Genomic DNA, 22,121 nt, shown 5'->3' with positions numbered 1-22,121 from the left:
CCACCTTATTTTGGGGATTGTTGAATAAATATCTCCTTATTTAACCACCAACTTCCTAGGGTAACACTCTGACAGAGCAATGGAAAGAGAAAAAGAAATCTAAATGATCAATTGGAGGCTTAGCTTTGGCATAGAAGATTAGGAGATAAGGGCTCTATCATGTACTGCTAATAATAATTGGCTAACAATTATTAAGCTCTCATCGATTTATTTCAATCTTAATCTTATTTTAGCTACTGTGCTAAGCCCTTTACATGTGTTTATTTAAGCCTCACAACAACTCTATAACTGCTGCTATTATCCCAATTTTACAGATGAGATAAGCAAGACATAGATTAATTTGCCTAAATTACACAGCTATTAAGTGCCAGAGCTGGGATTTAAACTCAGGCAGTTTAGCTCCAGAACCTACATACATAACCATGACACTATGCTGTCTCTACTCTCCATGGTTCCAGGCACTACATTGGGCCACCCTTTTCCATAACTTATAAATGTCAGTGAATTCTCACAACTATGCGAGTCAGTATCAATAATTCTATTTTTATAGATAGGGTAACTCAAGGCTTAAAGAAGTTAATAACTTGCTCAAGATACATTGCTAATTAGTGCCAGACGTGGGAATTCCCTTCAAGCCAGTGAGGAGTCTATTTCTTTTCCATCATTCCAGGAAATTAAAGTTTATTAATTATACTGAATTTGGTTCAACCATGCTAGCATAGCCTTCCATTACGGATAATAGGGAATTGACTGCATTAAGTTAAACGTTCTACAACAATAGCAGTAGTAGTACCATTCGTTTTATACAAAGTTTGAAAGCAATTACCAACATTTGCTATCTGACTTGTCTTCCCTCCATCCCCCAAAACCTTACAAGATACATAGAAGACAGAAAAGGGTTTGTGCCACAGGATGTGAAAGGACTTGTCAGAACTGAATATTGACTTTTGCCCAAGTTACCTTGTATATAGCTGACTCTGATATGAAAAGTCATTATTGCTGCGTCATATGACTTAAGCAAAGACCAGACCTGGAGTCAAAGTGCTAGTGTCTAACTGTAATGTGTACAGAATGGCCATTTTCTCCCTTGATGGGCAAAGAAAGTATGTAAGTTATCAATTACATAACAAACCACTGCAAAACTTAATGGCTTAAATTTTTTAAAATTATTTTTAAAAAGATTCTATGAATTGACTGTTTCTTCTGCTACCATCTAGAGTCACATGGAACTGCATTCATCTGATGGCAGAAGAAGGGTAAGTAGTCCAAGATGGCCTCTCTCTCCTGTCTGGTACTTAGTGCTAGCTATAGCCAAGGGTGCCTTGCTTTTTCTCCACATGGCCTCTCATTTTCCAATAGACTAGATTGGACTCTTCATAGCAGGGGAAGAAGGGGTTCTCAGGGAATTGTTCTAAGAAGGCAAGTCCCAATGTGGAAAGCACTAGTCAACCCTTTGTACTTGTCACACTTGATGATGTTTTATTGGCCAGACCAGGCCATGGCCAAGCCTAGAGTCATTATCGGATGGGACCTAAACCCCACCTCTTGATGGAAGCAGGGCAAAGAATTTGTGGTCATTTTTAATCCACACAGGAAGAAACCAAACTTCAAACAGCGAAGACCAGGGGTCAGCAAATTTTTTCTCAAAGGACGAGATAGTAAATATTTTAGGCTTGCAGGCCTTGAGTCTTTGCAGTTTTGGTATGAAAGCAACCATAGACAATATATATGCAAAAAGGTGTGGCTGTTTTCCAGTAAAACCTTATTTACAAAAACTGAGGTCCTGCTACACTATAGTTTGAGGACTGCTGCCAAGGACTATCGCAGGTTGAGATTGACTTTTAAGAGTGAAAATGAGACTTTTAAGAGTAAATATTTTAGGCTTGCAGACCTTGGGTCTTTGCAGTTTTGGTATGAAAGCAACCATAGACAATATATATGCAAAAAGGTGTGGCTGTTTTCCAGTAAAACCTTATTTACAAAAACTGAGGTCCTGCTACACTATAGTTTGAGGACTGCTGCCAAGGACTATCGCAGGTAGAGATAGACTTTTAAGAGTGAAAACGAGAGAAGAAAGCTCCCAAATGTTGATCCCTTGGAGTCCTAAATTGAACATTGACACATTTCCTAGGAAAGGCTCTTTTTAAAAATCTCTTATCCTACAAGAAAGAGAAGCCAGGGAAAGTTCAATGAAAATTTCCCCTGCTGTAATTTTGGAAATGAGTTGAAGAGTGACCATTGTCAGACTTCATGAAGCACCCATCATAGCCAGGATACCATCCAAAATTCAAGGATTCACATAAAAGTTATAACAATATTAAGAACTCACCAGGCACTTTATGGAAGTTATTTCATTCCATGCTTAAATGATCTCATTGGATCGAAATTATTACCCTATGTTAAAGATGGAAAGATAGAACTTTGGAGATGTGAAGTTAACTGTCTCTAGTTAATATCATTATTAATGTTAAAACCTAAACAGTCAAGGTTTGAAACCAGAACCAGAACATTTTCTGGCTCCTTATACTCCACCACATTGCCCTTGCTTTTTGAGTTTGGAGGAAAGTAATCTATGTAGAAAAATAACTTACTGGAAAAATTATTCGGTACTAGTCACACACACACACAAAATAGTGTCTCTTCAGGTGCAGAAGAAAGATAGAGAATAAGAAAGGATTGGTAGTTTTCTCCTACCTGTTTTAAATATTGTGCATTAATAGAATACTTGAGGTATAGAAAGGCCAAAAGGTCAGGAGAAAACTGACATTGAAAAGATAGTTTGTTACTCACAGTTTCCAAGAAAAGAGGACACACTATGCCATGGGGGCCACACAGGGAAGCACTGATGCTGGTCACAAGGCAGAGGGAGAGGGAGGAACTGTGGGCAAGAGACTTTATTGTGATTTCCATGAGAAGGAACAGACAAGGCCAGGTAAGCAGGCTTGGGATTGGCTAGTTTGAATACGTCAATGGTCTCTGTGGCACAGGGGCTGTCCCTAGCTATCTGGTACCTGGCCTTGGGGTGATTAGGGCATGTGGATAATGGCCCTAAGTGTGAGAGCTCAGAAAGGAGGTAGTTGGAATGTGGGCTCTGGATTGTCTGGTTTGTATTTGAAAACTGTGCTCATGGGAGCATTGTTCACTATCTCTAAAAATTGACTAACACTGGGAGGAGTAGTCCATTCAGGGTCAGGAAGGCCCCAGATGTCAAAGCATCAAAATACAGAAAATAAAAAACACTGGTTACACTGCCACTACTACTATAGTGGGATCTCTGTCCCTCTAATTTCTGCCTTTACTCCCAAACCTACAGAAATGACTGAGATAGCCAAAGGTAATCAGAACTATCTAGAAAATAGCCAAGAACAAGGAAGGAAGCAAAGCAACAACAGAGGGTTCTGGTTCAAGATGACAACATAGGAAAATCCTGATCTCACTTCTTCTCACACACTGAGTCTACAGCTACATACAGAACAATTTTCTCTTAAAAAAACCTAAAGACTGGCTAAGTGATGACCACATCAGGCAAACAAGAGGAAAACCACCTCAGACTGGGCAGGAGGCTGGGATACAATCTTGCCATAAACCCCACCCCCAGCACAGTGGCACACAACCCAGAGAAAACTCAAAACCCGAACCTTCTCCCTGAGGAGCAAAGGGTTTTATTTCCACATCAGTAACCTCAACTTTTAGGACCTGCACCAGAGAGATGACCCCCAACATCTTTGAAGACTAACGGGACCCACAAGACTGTAGTAATCTGGGAGACATTTCTTAAAGGGCCCATGCACTGAGAAGAGCACCAGGGCTCAGCTCATCCATCAGCCAATCACACCCAGACTTAAAGTGAAAGAGGCTCAAAGATCAGGAACAAGACAAGGATGACCACTATCACCACTTTTATTCAACATAGTATTGGAAGTCCTAGCCACGGCAATGAGACAAGAAATAGAAACAAAAGGAATCCAAATTGAAAGGAAGAAGTAAAGCTGTCATTGTTTGCAGATGACATGATACTATACATAGAAAATCCTAAAGACACCACTGGAAAACTACTAGAACTCATCAATGAATACAGTAAAGTTGCATAATACAAAATTAATATACAAAAATTTGTTGTGTTTCAATACACTAACAACAAACTATCAGAGAAAATAAGAAAACAATCCCATTTACAATCACATCCAAAGAATGAAATACCTAGGAATAAAATCTAAGGAGGTAAAATAACTGTACTCGGAAAACTATAAGAAATTAATGAAAAAAATTGAAGACAATACAAACAAATGGAAAGATATACCATGCTCATGGATTGGAAAAATTAATATTGTTGAAATGAACTTACTACCCAGGGAAGTCTACAGATTCAGTGCAACCCTTATGAAAATACCAATAGCATTTTTAGCATTTTTCACAGAACTAGAACAAATAATCCTGAAATTTCCATGGAAATACAAAAGACCCTAAATATCCAAAGCAATCTTGAGAGAGAAGAGCAAAGCTGGAAGTATCACACTTCCTGAATTCAAACTATACTACAAAACTACAGTAGTCAAAAACCCACGTTTATACAGAAATTAGCCTACAACAAAGGAGACAAGAAAATACAATGGGGAACAGATAACCTTTTCGGTAAATGGTGTCAGGAAAACTGGACAGGAACATACAAAAGAATCAAACAGGACAACTTTCTCACCCTTTATGTATAAATAAACTCATAGTGGATTAAAGACTCAAATGTAAGACCTGAAATCATAAAACGTCTAAAAGGAAACAGAGTGCATTCTTTGACATTCTTCTTAGCAATATATTTTTGGATATGTCTCCTTTGGCAAAGGAAACAAAAGAAAAATAAACAAATGGAACCTAATCAAACTAAAAAGGTTTTGCACAGTGGCAGAAACTATCGACAAAATGAAAAGGCCGCCTAATGAATGGGAACAGATATTTGCAAATGATATATCTGATGAGGGGTTAATATCCACAATATACAACTCAACATGAAAAAAAAGAAAAAAAAAACCCAATAAGCTGATTAAAACATGGGCAGAGGACCTGAAGAGTTTCCAAAGAAGACATATAGATGGCCAAAAGGCACATGAAAAGATGCTCAACATCACTAATCATTAGAGAAATGCAAATCAAAGATACAATGAGATACGACCTCACAACTTTCAGAATGGTTATCAAAAAGACAAGGAACGAGTGTCGGTGAAGATGTGGAGAAAAGGGAACCCTCATGCACTGTTGGTAGGAATGTAAATTGGTGCAGCCACTATGAAAATAGTATGGAGATTTATCAAAAGCTAAAAGTAAAACTACCATATGATCCAGCAATTCCACACCTGGGTATATATAAGAAGAAAACGAAAACACTAATTCAGAAGGCCAACAGCTGAAGTTTCTGTGGAAATTCTGGAGGCCAGAAGGGAGTGGCATCTGGCATCATATATTTAAAGTGTAGTAACCTTAAATGAGTGTAATCTATAAATATATTGAATCACTGTGTTGTACACCTGAAAACAATATAATATTGTGAATCAACGATACTTCAGTTTAAAAATAAGAAAAGAAATTACGTTTTTTCTCATGGTGAATTCTCTTCAGGCTGAGTTAGAGCATACTTGTATCTTTTTGAAGATTCCTGGGTGCGCTGGAAAATCCTCCAGTATTGCATACAACACATTTACACAGTAGTACATTCTTCTTTTCTAAATATTAATGTGTGTGTTAATATGATCGACAAGAGGATTAGTCAAGTGAGATAAGCTGTTCATGGTAACTTCCTTACTTTGAGTTGATTCCATTTACAAGCAATTCTATGTAGAAATGATTTTTGAAAAGACAAAGAAAATGATGTATGAAACGGTGATGATCATGATAATGATGCACTCTTCTGGAAAGAGCTAAAAAGAAGCTAAAGTCAGAATTTTTTTATACATCAATTCTTTTGAGGTATACTCGGCATACAATAAAATGCACAGATTTAAGGATGCGGCTTGATGAGTTTTGACTTGTAAGCACCATCCTGTTTTAGTCTGTTTGGACTGCTATAATAAAATACCTTAGACTCGGTGGCTTATAAACAAGAATACTTAATTTCTTACAGTTCTGAAGGCTAGTAAGTCCAAGATCAAGGCACCAGCAGATTTAGTGTCTGGTGAGAACCACTTCCTGGCTCATAGATGACGCCTTCTCACTGTAACCACACAAGGCAGAAGGGGTGAAGGATCTCTCTGAGGCATTTTCTATAAAAGCACTAATCACCTTCCAAAGACCCCACCTGCTAATACCACCACCTTGGGGGTTAGGATTTCAAACGTTCATCTTGAGCACACCCCAATCAAGATTCAAAAGTTTCCCATCACTCCAGAAAGTTCCCTCCATCCCTCCATTACCTCACATCAGGAAAACAGTGATTTAAATTCTGTTCCCCTATATTATTTTCTGGACTATTCCAGAACTTCATACAAATGAAGTCCTATATGAAGTTTCTTTGGTCTGATTTCTTTCTATCATCATATTATCTATGAGATAGATACATCCATGTTCTTACACATGTCGGAAACTTGTTCAGATTTACTGAGGATTATCGTACTGAATGAATATGCCAGTTTGTTTGCCATTCATCTATTCAGTACTGGTTATTTGTTTCCAGTCTGTGGAATAAACTTGTGAATAATGCTGCTATGAATATCCACATACGAATCGCTGTGGGGAACGTCCTATGGCTAGAATCACTGAGATGTAGGGCAAGTATAAGTTTAACTTTATTAGAAACAATTATTATCCACCCTACCTTTTCTACTCATGACACTATTTATTCTTTTTTTCCGTTAATCACCCCCAACACATTCCATTTTTATAAAGTGTGAGAGGATCTGATTCTCTCCTCAAAATTCTTACAAAAAGAAGCTTCCATTCTCCTCTCCATTTCGTAATTTCTTAATTACAAATTGAAGCCTTGTCTCATTTTGGTTTCAGGAAAAAAATGCAATCACTGTCTTAAAATTGCACCACACCCACTGATTCTTCCCCTGTGACTTCTCCAAGAGACCGTGGGACCACTCAGCCCAAGATATACACTTCATTTTTCCTAATTTCTCCCATGTTTCCTCCTCTCTAAGAGCCCTGTGCCAGGATCCCCAGGATCACTTAGCACAGCCCCTCCCCCTCATGAATACACCATTGTTATATAAGAGCTTCCCCCTCCCTCCTCCACCTCTCTGGGGATGCCCAGCCTCCAGCCCCTCTCTGCTCTCCTCAGGACTAGACTGCTGTTTAGGAGTTGCTGTTCCAGGGACAGTCTTGCCTGCCTCCCGCTGGAGTGCATTTCTTTGGTCACAGGCTTCCTCACTCATGGGGCCTGCCTGGGCCCAGGCCCACCTGGCAGGTGATCTCTGGCTGCCTCTGCTCTGGCTACTCCTGTTTCCGACCTGCTGCTCCCATGACCCCCCAGGATGGCGCTTCACTTCCTCTGAAATTGTGATCCCCAGGAAGGTGTCCCACAGAGTGCGTGGAGCCGCAACACAAGGTCAGCTCTCCTACAAGGTTCGCTTCAGTGGCCAAAGACACGTGCTTCACATGAGAGTCAAGAAGAGCTTGCTGCCCAGACATTTTCCTGTTATCACCGATAACGACCAAGGCGCCATGCAGGGGGACTACCCTTTTATCCCCCGAGACTGTTACTACTTTAGCTACCTGGAAGGGATTCCTGAGTCCATGGGCACACTGGACACCTGCTATGGGGGTCTGCGTGGCATGCTGCAGGTGGATGACTTCACTTACGAAATCAAACCACTGGAGGCTTCTTCCAAATTTGAACATCTGATTTCTTTTCTTGTGTCACACGACATATCAGCTGAGCATGAGAAATGTACGATTGAAGGGAACGATACAAATCAAGCATATGAGGAGGCAATGATTGCTGAGATGCCTAGAGCAGCTCCTGTGTATTTGTGGTGGCCGCATAGGAAATACTTAAAAGTTCACTACACAGTTTCTCACACCTTATATCTTATGAACACTAATCATACACGTATAGTTGAGAATATAATGATTTTAAACAACATAGTCCATACAATTTACATGCATAATCTTCTCGAAGTTCATGTACGTATGTTGTGCATATGGAATAATAGAGATGCTTTTGATATAACTCAGTCAAAGTTTAGTGGTATTGCGGATGCTATAGCTCACTTTGGTTATTGGAAAATGTATGTGTTTAGACAATATTCTCATGATACCTCAATCCTTTTTACTGGAAATAAAGTCCATGACACTCAATATTTTGCCCACCAAGATGGAATATGCAATCCCAACTGGAGATCATCATATGTATTCCTAGCAAGTTATCACATATTTTTTGGTGCTACTATTTCAGCACATGTACTATGTCATATTCTCAGCTGTCCACATGATTCAGCTGGTTGTCATTGTTTTTGAAGACATCGCTGTGTCATGGCTCGTGAGCCTGGTCTTCTAGATATGATGAGCAACTGTACTTATGACAAACTGCACTGACGGATTTCTACATGGGATCCTTGTTTGAGTCAACAAAATGTACCATTCAACAATTTTCCTTATGAAGCTCCTCGCTGTGGTGACAAGATCATAAATGAGAGGGAAGAATGTGACTGTGGCACCTTAAAAACTGTGCTAGGGATCCGTGTTGTCAGAACCATTGTGTTCTCACCATTGGCAGTGATTGCAAGGAAGGAGGTTGCTGCGTTAAGTGTAAATATGCTCAACCTGGAACTCTTTGCAGAGATACTCTTGGTATTTGTGACCTACCAGAATACTGTAACGGGATATCGAATATTTGTCCAACAGACACTTATATCCAGGATGGAACCCCATGTTCGCCATTAGCTGTTTGTGTGAGAGGAGACTGTAGTGACCGTGATATGTAGTGTCAAGCCCTCTTTGGCTACAAAATAAAAGATGCTGCACCAGCATGCTATAAAACATTGAATATCATAGGTGACCGATTTGGGAACTGTGGTGTGAGTTTGACTTGAGGAGGAAGTAAAAGTGTTCCTTGTGAAGCAGATGATATTTTCTGTGGAATGCTGCACTGTGGTGGTATCAGTGAAGTTCCTGGTGGAGGTGAGCACACTACACTTCGTCATATAAGTACATGATGTTAAACTAGAAAGCTACTTTGGGTTCGATGCCCACCATGGGTCATGGGTAGCAGAAATGGGGCTTGTAATGGATGGTGCAACATGTGGCCCAGGAAGCTACTGTAAGGGCCAAAATTGTACCTTTTTTCAAGACCTTGGTTTTGACTGTAATGTCAAGAAATGCAGTTACAGAGGGGTGTGCAACAACAGAAAACATTGTCACTGTCAGCAAGGTGGGAAACCACCAAATTGTAGCTCCAGAGGAGCAGGTGGTAGTATAGACAGTGGCCCTCCACCTGACAGAGAATCAGGTCTTCGAGGCAAAATAATAACTAGTGTAGACATAGGTATAGCTGCACTGTGTGTTCGTTTCACCGTTCTCTTTTCTACAATGTTTGTTGGTATCATTTTTCATGTAAAAGATGTTCTAGAAGAGAGAGAAGAGGAAAAAAATGTTAAAAATCAGAAAAACCTTGAACAGAAGAAACACTAATGGAGAAAGTCACATTGGCACTTTCTGGAAGAAATGATGAATAATCACTCTGATAATTATATAATCCTACAGCTATTCCAAGGTTGTCATCCTGAAATAAAATGAATTAAAAAGGGTTTGTGAGTTTAAACGCATTTATCATTTAACGACTGTTCATATTCACACCATTCCTATAGATGATAGTGGTAACTCTTAGATTCACTAAAAAGAACATATACTTATTTAAGGTGTGGATTCTAATGTTTTATAGATGTGTCTGTAGCAAATCATGTTTGCACCAGTGTGCACTTTTTAACAGTTTATTGGGCATTTCCCCAATTGGTTATGTAACGACCTTTTTTTTGGTTCATTTTTTGCTACTGTTAAATAAGCATGAAAAGAAATCTTGACAGATGCAGAAGGAAGATAAAAAAACTTTTGTCATAAACACGTGGATGTCAGCAGTAGTTCAACAACCTGCTAAGTATGAAGTCTGGCACAAAGTCTTAGGCTTTCAGAGATGCAAGGTCATATCTTACATGTTACATTGAGAGATGAAAAGTATTTTTCCAAAGTTTTGTGATAGTAAAAACGAAAGGACCTAAGAAGGGCCTGGAACACGTTAGGCACATAATACACACTAACTCTAACATTCTTATTATTCTCACTATTATCTTGGGTTGTGCAAAACCTGGGGTATTCCAAGTATAATAACTTTGGCATTGTACCATTATTTTAAAACCATCACAAATGGAGCCATTGATCACTGATATATCACTTCTGCAAACCTCTGGTTACTAATGTCAGAGTACGTCACATTTAAAATGTTAGGAATTACCTGAGTCCATCCTGTCTATAAAGTACTGGGTGAAAATAACTATATAATACATGTACAGAGGTTAAAATTTACATTAAATGACTAAAAGAGGGTCTCATAAGTGATGGATGTTACATTCATACTATTTAAATGCCCTAGGCCCTGGACCAAATCTCTTTCTGTAAATACAGATGAGGGTAACTACCTAAGGGTAGAGAAAGGATGCAGTAGAGAATCAATAGGATTGCCACCCTGCAACATAGTAATTTGTCCATCTTTTAAACAGTTCTGTTAACCAGTATTTCTTGTCCATGTAGTTTATTTGGTAAAGTGATCTGGCTATTCATCCAGGACAGATCTGAGTCCCAGTTTACTCTACCCTTGTCAAACATATGTTTCTGCATTTGCACTTGGCACCAAAATCTACTAAAATCGAAGATGAATGACCATTTACTAACACAGTTATTTCTTTTTCTTTTTAATTTTATTTATATTTTTATACAGCAGGTTCTTATTAATTATCCATTTTATACATATTAGTGTATATATGTCAATCCCAATCTCCCAATTCATCACCACCACCACCCCCCACTTTCCCCCCTTGGTGTCCATACCTTTGTTCTCTACATCTGTGTCTCTATTTCTGCCCTGCAAACTGGTTCATCTGTACCATTTTTCTAGGTTCCACATATACGCATTAATATATGATATTTGTTTTTCTCTTTCTGACTTACTTCACTCTGTATGACAGTCTCTAGATCCATCCACCTCTCTACAAATGACCCAATTTCGTTCCTTTTTATGGCTGAGTAATATTCCATTGTACATATGTACCACATCTTCTTTATCCATTCATCTGTCGATGGGCATTTAGGTTGCTTCCATGTCCTGGCTATTGTAAATAGTGCTGCAATGAACACTGGGGTACATGTGTCTTTTTGAATTATGGTTTTCTCTGGGTATATGCCCAGTAGTGGGATTGCTGGGTCATATGGTAATTCTATTTTTAGTTTTTTAAGGAACCTCCATATTGTTCTCTATAGTGGCTGTATCAACTTACATTCCCACCAACAGTGCAAGAGCATTCCCTTTTCTCCACACCCTCTCCAGCATTTGTTGTTTGTAGATTTTCTGATGATGCCCATTCTAACTGGTGTGAGGTGATACCTCATTGTAGTTTTGATTTGCATTTCTCTAATAATTAGTGATGGTGAGCAGCTTTTCATGTGCTTCATGGCCATCTGTATGTCTTCTTTGGAGAAATGTCTATTTAGGTCTTCTGCCCATTTTTTGATTGGGTTGTTTGTTTTTTTAACATTGAGCTGCATGAGCTGTTTATATATTTTAGAGATTAATCCTTTGTCCGTTGATTCATTTGCAAATATTTTCTCCCATTCTGAGGGTTGTCTTTTCATCTTGTTTATGGTTTCCTTAGCTGTACAAAAGCTCTTAAGTTTCATTAGGTCCCATTTGTTTATTTTTGTTTTTATTTCCATTACTCTAGGAGGTGGATCAAAAAAGATCTTGCTGTGATATATGTCAAAGAGTATTCTTCCTATGTTTTCCTCTAAGAGTTTTATAGTGTCTGGTCTTACATTTAGGTCCCTAATCCATTTTGAGTTTATTTTTGTGTATGGGGTTAGGGAGTGTTCTAATTTCATTCTTCTACATGTAGCTGTCCACTTTTCCCAGCACCACTTGTTGAAGAGACTGTCTTTTCTCCATTGTATATCCTTGTCTCCTTTTTCATAGATTAGTTGACCATAGGTGCGTGGGTTTACCTCTGGGCTTTCTATCCTGTTCTATATCTATATTTCTGTTTTTGTGCCAGTACCATATTGTCTTGATTACTGTAGCTTTGTAGTATAGTCTGAAGTCAGGGAGTCTGATTCCTCCAGCTCCGTTTTTTTCCCTCAAGACTGCTTTGGCTATTCAGGGTCTTTTGTGTCTTCATACAAATTTTAAGATTTTTTGTTCTAGTTCTATAAAAAATGTCATTGGTAATCTGATAGGGATTGCACTGAATCTGTAGATTGCTTTCGGTGGTATAGTCATTTTCACAATATTGATTCTTCCAATCCAAGAACAGGGTATATCTCTCTATCTGTTTGTATCATCTTTAATTTCTTTCATCAGTGTCTTATAGTTTTCTGCATAGAGGTCTTTTGTCTCCCTAGGTAGGTTTATTCCTAGGTATTTTATTCTTTTTGTTGCAATGGTAAATGGGAGTGTTTCCTTAATTTCTCTTTCAGAGTTTTCATCATTAGTGTATAGGAATGCAAGAGATTTCTGTGCATTAATTTTGTATCCCACAACATTACCAAATTCATTGATTAGGTCTAGTAGTTTTCTGGTGGCATCTTTAGGATTCTCTGTGTATAGTATCATGTGATCTGCAGTGACAGTTTTACTTCTTCTTTTCCAATTTGAATTCCTTTTATTTCTTTTTCTTCTCTGATTGCTGTGGCTAGGACTTCCAAAACTATGTCGAATAATAGTGGTGAGAGTGGACATCCTTGTCCTGTTCCTGATCTTAGAGTAAATGCATTCATTTTTTCACCATTGAGAATGATGTTTGCTGTGGGTTTGTTATATATGGCCTTTATTATGTTGAGGTAGGTTCCCTCTATGCCCACTTTCTGGAGAGTTTTTATCATAAATGGGTGTTAAATTTTGTCAAAAGCTTTTTCTGCATCTATTGAGATGATCATATGGTTTTTATTTTTCAATTTATTAATATGATGTATCACATTGATTGATTTGCATATATTGTAGAATCCTTGCATCCCTGGGATAAATCCCACTTGATCATAGTGTATGATCCTTTTAATGTGTTGTTGGATTCTGTTTGCTAGTATTTTGTTGAGGATATTTGCATCTATATTCATCAGTGATATTGGTCTGTAATTTTCTTTTTTTTTTAGTAACCTTGTCTGGTTTTGGTATCAGGGTGATGGTGGCCTCATAGAATGAGTTTGGGAGTGTTCCTTCCTCTGCAATTTTTGGAAGAGTTTGAGAAGGATGGGTGTTAGCTCTTCTCTAAATGTTTGAAAGAATTCACCTGTGAAGCCATCTGGTCCTGGACTTTTGTTTGTTGGAAGATTTTAAATCACAGTTTCAATTTCCTTACTTGTGATTTGTGTGTTCATATTTTCTATTTCTTCCTGGTTCAGTCTTGGTAGCTTATACCTTTCTAAGAATTTGTCCATTTCTCCCAGGTTGTCCATTTTATTGGCATAGAGTTGCTTGTAGTAGTCTCTTAGGATGCTTTGTATTTCTGCGGTGTCTGTTGTAACTTCTCCTTTTTCATTTCTAATTTTATTGATTTGTGTCCTCTCCCTCTTTTTCTTGATGAGTCTGGATAATGGTTTATCAATTTTGTTTATCTTCTCAAAGAACCAACTTTTAGTTTTATTGATCTTTGCTATTGTTTTCTTTGTTTCTATTCCATTTATTTCTGCTCTGATCTTTATGATTTCCTTCCTTCTACTAATTTTGGATTTTGTTTGTTCTTCTTTCTCTAGTTCCTGTAAGTGTAAGGTTAGATTCTTTATTTGGGGTTTTTCTTGTTTCTTGAGATAGGCTTGTATTGCTATAAACTTCCCTCTTAGAACTGCTTTTTCTGCATCCCATAGGTTTTGGATCGTTGTGTTTTCATTGACATTTGTCTCTAGGTATTTTTTGATTTCCTCTTTGATTTCTTCAGTGATCTCTTGGTTATTTAGTAATGTATTGTTTAGCATCCATGTGTTTGTGTTTTTTACGTTTTTTTCCCCATAATTGATTTCTAATCTCATAGCATTGTCGTTAGAAAAGATGCTTGACATGATTTCAATTTTCTTAAATTTACTGAGGTTTGATTTGTGACCCAAGATGTGATCTATCCTGGAGAATGTTCCGTATGCACTTGAGAAGAAAGTGTAATCTGCTGTTTTTGGATGGAATGTCCTATAAATGTCAATGAAATCTATCTGGTCTATTGTGTCATTTAAAGCTTGTGTTTCCATATTAATTTTCTGTTTGGATGACCTGTCCATGATTGTATGAGGTGTTAAAGTCCCCCACTATTATTGTGTTACTGTCGACTTCCTCCTTAATAGCTGTTAGCAGTTGCCTTATGTATTGAGGTGCTCCTATGTTGGGTGCATATATATTTATTATTGTTATATCTTCTTCTTGCATTGATCCCTTGATCATTATGTAGTGTCCTTCCTTGTCTCTTGTAACATTCTTTATTTTAAATTCTATTTTATCTGATATGAGTATTGCTACTCCAGCTTTCTTTTGATTTCCATTTGCATGGAATATCTTTTTCCATCCCCTCACTTTCAGTCTGTATGAGTCCCTAGGTCTGAAGTGGGTCTCTTGTAGACAGCATATATATATGGGTCTTGTTTTTGTATCCATTCAGTGAGCCTGTGTCTTTTGGTTGGAGCATTTAATCCATTCACATTTAAGGTGATTATCGATATGTATGTTTCTATTACCATTTTCTTAATTGTTATGCATTTGTTTTTGTAGGTCCTTTTCTTCTCTTGTGTTTCCTACTTAGAGAAGTTCCTTTAGCATTTGTTGTAGAGCTGGTTTGGTGGTGCTGAATTCTCTTAGCTTTTGCTTGTCTGTAAAGCTTTTGATTTCTCCGTCAAATTTGAATGAGATCCTTGCCGGGTAGAGTAATCTTGGTTGTAGCTTCTTCCCTTTCATCACTTTAACTATATATCATGCCACTCCCTTCTGGCTTGTAGAGTTTTTGCTGAGAAATCAGCTGTTAACCTTATGGGAGTTCCCTTGTATGTTATTTGTCTTTTTTCCCTTGTTGCTTTCAATAATTTTTCTTTTTCTTTAATTTTTGTCAGTTTGATTACTATGTGTCTCGGTGTGTTCCTCCTTGGGTTTATCCTGCCTGGGACTCTCTGCACTTCCTGGACTTGGGTGGCTATTTCCTTTCCCATGTTAGGGAAATTTTCCGCTATAATCTCTTCAAATATTTTCTCAGATCCTTTCTCTCTCTCTTCTCCTTCTGGGACCCCTATAACGTGAATATTGTTGCGTTTAATGTTGTCCCAGAAGTCTCTTAGGCTGTCTTCATTTCTTTTCATTCTTTTTTCTTTATTGTGTTCTATGTCAGTGAATTCCACCATTCTGTCTTCCAGGTCACTTATCCGTTCTTCTGCCTCAGTTATTCTGCTATTGATTCCTTCTAGTGTAGTTTTCATTTCAGTTATTGTATTGTTCATCTCTGTTTGTTTGTTCTTTAATTCTTCTAGGTCTTTGTTAAACATTTCTTGCATCTTCTCGATCTTTATCTCCATTCTTTTTCCGAGGACCTGGATAACCTTCACTATCATTATTCTGAATTCTTTTTCTGGAAGTTTGCCTATCTCCACTTCGTTTAGTTGTTTTTCTGGGGTTTTATCTTGTTCCTTCATCTGGTACATAGCCCTCTGCCTTTTCATCTTGTCTATCTCTCTGTGAATGTGGCTTTTTTCCCACAGGCTGCAGGATTGTAGTTCTTCTTGCTTCTGCTGTCTGCCCTCTGGTGGATGAGGCTATCTAAGAGGCTTGTGCAAGTTTCCTGATGGGAGGGACTAGTGGTGGGTAGAGCTGGCTGTTGCTCTGGTGGGTAGAGCTCAGTAAAACTTTAATCTGCTTGTCTGCTGATGAGTCGGGCTGGGTTCCCTCGTGTTGGTTGTTTGGCCTGAGGTGACCCAACACTGGAGCCTACCTGGCTCTTTGGTGGGGCTAATGTCGTACTCTGGTAGGGCTCAAGCCAAGGAGTACTTCCCAGAACTTCTGCTGCCAGTGTCCTTGTCCTCATGGTGAGCCACAGCCATCACACACCGCTGCAGGAGACCCTCCAACACTAGCAGGTAGGTCTGGTTCAGTCTCCTATGGGGTCAATGCTCCTTTTCCTGGGTCCCGATGCACACACTACTTTGTGTGTGCCCTCCACAAGTAGAGTCTCTGTTTCCCCCAGTCCTGTCAAAGTCCTGCTATCAAATCCCGCTAGCCTTCAAAGTCTGATTCTCTCGGAATTCCTCCTCCCTTTGCCAGACCCCCAGGTTGGGAGGCCTAATGTGGGGCCCAGAACCTTCACTCCAGTGGGTGGACTTCTGTGGTGTAAGTGTTCTCCAGTTTGTGAGTCACCCATCCAGCAGTTATGGGATTTGATTTTATTGTGATTGCACCCCTCCTAATGTGCCATTGTGGCTTCTCCTTTGTCTTTGGATGTGGGGTATATTTTTTGGTGAGTTTCAGTGTCTTCCTGTTGATGATTGTTCAGCAGTTAGTTGTGATTCCATTGCTCTCGCAAGAGGGAATGAGCGCACATCCTTCTCCGCCATCTTGAACCAATCTCCAACACCGTTTTTTCTTGCTGATCCAAAGACACTTGGTGAAACTAAACTGTGTCTTCCCAGAAGGAGAGCACTTTGGTTTCGAATTGAGCAGTCCATTTGCCAAGCATGATAACAGTGGTCCCTGTAGCCTTTTTTCTCTCTTACTTCCATTTTTCCATTAACTGCTGGTATCATTATGGATCTATTTGCATTTGTGAAGGACTTTCTTTTCCCTCAAGCTATGTAATTTATAGTCTCATACATTTGAGTGTATGTGATTTTTCTCTTTGGTTATCATGCTATCTCTAAAATCTTGAACTGCTTTTTTTTTTTGAGGAAAACTCAATTTGTGTTCTTCTATACAATACATGGATATAAGCACAAATTTTCCTTAAAGAGCTTGCGACCCTGAGGCAATGTCCTTGGGTATATAAAGTACATAGCAATAGCAAATGAAATCTGAGCTCCAGAAATGAAAATGGACCTCAAAAACATAACTTAATATTTATTCCATTGCACACATACCAGTAGTATTCTATGCCTCATCCAGTCTCTTAATCCAACTACCTCAACTGCCTTGCAGTTTGTACATTGGACAGCCTGACTCTCCACATATATTTCATCATATACAATGCCTTCCTTTCCAACTGAAATGTGATAAATTAACATGGGATTTACATATAGGGATTTCTATATGGTGAGTGCATTGCCAGACAACACACCCAGCTTTTGACAACAGCATCTGCCCACATAAAAACTTTGACTCCCAGGTGGAACTGGATGCCATCTGACTATAGTAAACTTGTGGTCCTTGGGGGTCCCCTGGGATCCACCAGAGGTGAGGTTTTTCATCTAATCTGAGGGCTGCATCAAGGGTATGGCTGACTGGAAGAGCTGGAAGGTCATGGTGACTGCATTAAAGAACCAGTGACTGTGGTGTTCTCAGTCGTTCAGGATGCACAAGCATCTACTGTGCAGATGGGACGACAGCTAGTTTGACTGTGGAGCTTGGGGGCAGGGGCAGGGGCAGGTGGGCCTGTGTATAAGGACAACATTGTGCTTCTTATTCATCAACTTAATGGATGGCCAAAGATCCTGGAGACCTTTACTGAATATTCAATTTCCCCAAAGTTTCATAAACTATGGTGAGGGCAAATGCTTATGAGAAACTAAAGGCAAGTTCACTATATTATTTATATATTATCGTCTGCCCTCTGAGGATAACATAGAAGTGTCAATAAAAAAGCAGACAAATGCCTATAAAGTGACTCGAGCTAGAGAGTGACTTTTGCCTTTAAACAATTGTCAGGCCTGAAAAGCAAATCTTGCAAGCAAAATCTAACTTTGGCCCACTGATACACAGTGATCCTGAGTTCCTCCTCGATTCACAAAATCTATTTTTCTGAGGACTATCCTTCATTAATATTCATTTTGTGTCATAATTATTACAAAGGGTGACCAGTGCAGCTTTATCCTCATTTCAAGCAGTGACTCTACCCTGGTCCTACTGTCTGTCCTCTCGCTTCACTTATCAGAACTCCTGCGTGGCCGGCGGAAGCTGGATATGTTTTCATTCAGTGCAGAGATCCTTGGGGAGAACTCTTCAAATTCTCCCAGAACTTGTTCATCACCCTCCACTGCCCCAGCACTGTCCACGGGGATGCAGTTAAATGCTTCCAGCTGGTTGCCTGAGGTGAAGCCTGTGGCTTTCATACCGATGAACTCTTCCGCTTGCTCCATGGCACAGCAGAGCTCGGCTTCAGACCCAGGGTGGAAATCCCCTCCCACCCCCGTCTCCGGAAGCAGGGTGCTGGAGGAGCCGGCCTGCTCGCTGGGCAGGAGGGTGCCGCTGACTGTGGCTGGAAACCCCGAGAAGACTTGTCCCTGTTCCTGGCTAGTGTTCACACTCACTTGGCCTCCATGTAATCTGTCTCCCAGATCTACCCCTTTTTTCTTGTTTTCTTTGGAGGTGTATAAGGAGGAAGACAGAGACATTGTCTTTCTCTCAGATTCTCCCGTGGAGGGGATGGTGGTCACAGGCTGGGCTAATGCCGAGTTGTAACTGGGGGGAGGGGTTTTGTACTCGCGTCTCTCATTCCTTGAGCTAGCCTGTTTCCGGTGTCCTTTGTCTGGTGAAGGGATCCCCCAGAGAAGTCTACATCTGCACCCCCGAATATGGAGCTTTGTATCTCTGGAACAGGGGTTGTACTGGAGGTGTGATGTCTGTTGCACCTGACCGCTAGTCCGTGCTCCATGGAGTTTTTCAGGTTAGGGAGGGTTTGCCTCAAGTCTGGAGTCCCTAGTCCATGTTGTTATCTTAGCTGTGCTATATTTTTGTTCAGAAGATAGACACTGTAATCAAACTGCCACTTCTCGCCTCCTTTTGGATATAATGGAAACTCTCCTTTTCAGCTTGTCATTAATATTATCTTTGACTGTTGATCTAGATCCCTTAAAATTATAAGAAATTATAAAATTATAAGTTGGTTGTCTACAATCACTCATTAGGATTGATTAGGTTTCTGTTAGGGCCAGACTGGTGATTTCAATGGAGATATGATATGTACAACCACTGCTGCCTCTTTTTGTCTTTAATGGTGACCCTTGTGTCCATCTTCCCACCGTGAACACAATATTGACTTTGATTCACTATCTTGGCCAGGTCCAGAAGGATGTTTAAGAGGCTTCCACCAGCACAGTGATGATGATAGCTCTTATTCCGCATGCCAAGGGCCTTATAAGGACATTATCCCCACTGCCTAAGATACCAATCCCAATTTTATACCTGGGGACTTGGAGGCATGACCACTGGGTTGGACTGCAGACCACTGAACACATTGTAAAATGTATGCCAGCTAGGACTCCTCTTATTTCCTGATGTCATAAGCTCCCACTATTTCAGGGTCCATGAAAATGCTTTGGAGTCTGAGCATCAATATCAGTGCAGACACTGTGTCCATTAATCTTCTCAATTCTAGTTGTTTCTCTATCCCTACCATATTGTCTCCCAAGGAAATGGTTGTAGGTTTCTTGGGGAAAGGACTGGGAGAATCACTACATAATCTATTTGTCATGATGTTGATATGTCCTTCCTCCTAGGAACCCAGCGATCTCTTTAGTCAACAGATTCTGTATTTGAAAATTAGCTTTGCCACATGAACTGAGCAGGCATCACTATTTTCTTTTTTTTTTTTTGGTACAACCATTCTCAGTCTCCTGCTCCTCCAACTTTGCCTTCTTCTGATTATAGATGTTAAGCAGCACTCTCTTTGGCTACTCATCTGTTTGTCTTAGAATGACATTGTCTGTTAGCACCTCAAAAGTCCTTAAGTAAAAGGTAAATCACTTCAGCTGCCCCTCCAATATTGGCGATTTTGATGCTAATTCTGGTCCCCTAGATTCAGGCTCTGAAGTGCAGCCCCTGACCTCTGTTACTTGGGAGAACTCATTATCCTCAGAGCTCTTAACAAACACTGGTCTGTGACAATGTACCATCAAACTGTTCTACAGATGAGGGACTCAACTGAACTCCTTAAAGATGATGTTGCCCCTTGCACCAGTACATTTTAAATAATTTGTATTGATGTATAACTGACATATAACATTCTATTAGTTTCAGGTTTACAACATCACTAATCATTAGGGATATTCCACACTTGTCAGAATGGCTATCATCAAAAAGACAACAAATAACAAGTGTTGGCAAGATGTGGAGAAAAGGGAATCCTCACGTCCTGTTGGTGGGAATGTAAATTGGTGCAGCCACTATGGAAAAGAGTATGGAGGTTCCTCAAAAAATGAAAAGTAGAACTACTGTACAATCCAGCAGTTCCCTTCCTGGTTACTTATCCAAAGAAAATGAAAATACTAATTTGAAAAGATATATGTACCCCAATGTTCATTGCAGCATTATTTACAATAGCCAAGATATGGGAGCAACCTAAGGGTCCATCCATAGATGAATAGAAAAAGAAGATGTGATATATATGTGTGTATATATATATATGTGTGTGTGTGTGTATATATATGTGTGTATTTATATATATATTGGTATTTATATATATATTGGTATGTATTTTATATATATATACACACAATACATCTATAAAGTAAAATATTACTCAGCCATAAAAAAGAAAGAAATCTTGTCATTTGTGGCAACATGAATGGGCTTAGGTGGTATTATACTTAGTGAAATAAGTCAACCAGAGAAAGACAAATATTATATGATTTCACTTTTATGTGAAATCTAAAAAATCAAGACAGGGCTTCCCTGTTGGCACAGTGGTTGAGAATCCGTCTGCCAATGCAGGGGACACGGGTTTGAGCCTTGGTCTGGGAAGATCACACATGTCGCAGAGCAACTAATCCCGTATGTCACAACTACTGAGCCTGCTTGCCACAACTACTGAAGCCTGCGTGTCTAGATCCTATGCTCCACAACAAAGAGAAGCCATCACAATGAGAAGCCCACGCACTGCAATGAAGAGTAGCCCCTGCCCGCTGCAACTAGAGAAAGCCCATGCACAGCAATGAAGACCCAATACAGCCAAAAATAAAAATAAATACAATAAATAAATTAAATAAATAAATAAATAAATATAAATCAAGACAAATGAACAAACATAACAAAATAGAAACATGGTCATAGATACAAAGAACAGATCGTTGCCAGAGGGGAGGCAGGGGAGGAGAGATTGAGAGGTAGAAACTTCCAGTTACAGAATTAATAATGAGTCATGGGTATGACATGTACTGTGTGGAGTATATAGTCAATAATCATGTAATGTCTTTGTATGGTGACAGATGGTAAGTAGACTTACCATGGTGATCATTTTGAAATGTATAGAAATATGGAATCACTGTGCTATATACCAGGAACTATTATAGCATTGTTGGTCAATTATACCTCAAAACAAACAGACAAACAAAGAAACAAACTCACAGAAAACGAGATCAGATTTGTGCTTACCGCAGGCAGGGTTGCAGGGAGGGATGAAGGTAGTCAAAAAGTACAAACTTCCAGTTTTATGATAAATAAATACAGGGATGTAGTGTACCACAGGATAAATATAATTAACACTGCTGTGTGTTATATATGAAAGTCGTTAAGAGAGTAAATCCTGAGGTCTCATCACAAGGAAAATATAATTTTCTCTAATTGTTTAATATTGTATCTTTATGAGATGGATGTTTACTAAACTTATTGTGGTAATCATTTCATGATATAAGTTACATCATTATACTGTACACTTTTACAGTGCTGTATGTCAATTACATCTCAATAACCTTGGAAGAAAACATTGTAATTAAAAAATATAAAATAAAAATTGTATAGATAAAACTTTAAAAAAATGAAAAATAAATAA

The 22,121-nt window shown here is 39.1% G+C and overlaps 1 protein-coding gene across 3 annotated transcripts in view; it reads left to right on the top strand.

Moving 5' to 3' along the window:
* LOC118889654 (synaptojanin 2 binding protein) overlaps nt 1-9,724 on the top strand; it is a 93,397-nt gene extending 83,673 nt beyond the window's left edge. The window contains exons 7-8 of one of the 3 annotated variants that reach the window (XR_005018591.1): nt 1,218-1,256; nt 3,314-3,940. Coding sequence is in view for 2 of the 3 variants with exons in the window: in XM_036841619.1 (XP_036697514.1) it covers nt 1,224-1,256; nt 7,348-8,445 (1,131 nt within the window). In the remaining variant the exon portion in view is untranslated. Of the gene's footprint in view, nt 1-1,217; nt 1,257-3,313; nt 3,941-7,347 lie in introns of those variants that run through there. The other 2 variants (XM_036841620.1, XM_036841619.1) reach the window with 2 other exon arrangements.
* The last annotated feature ends 12,397 nt before the right edge of the window (nt 9,725-22,121 follow it).

This window comes from Balaenoptera musculus, chromosome 2 (assembly GCF_009873245.2).
Source record: "Balaenoptera musculus isolate JJ_BM4_2016_0621 chromosome 2, mBalMus1.pri.v3, whole genome shotgun sequence".
NCBI lineage: Eukaryota > Metazoa > Chordata > Mammalia > Artiodactyla > Balaenopteridae > Balaenoptera > Balaenoptera musculus.
This window is presented reverse-complemented; position numbering and strand designations above follow the sequence as displayed.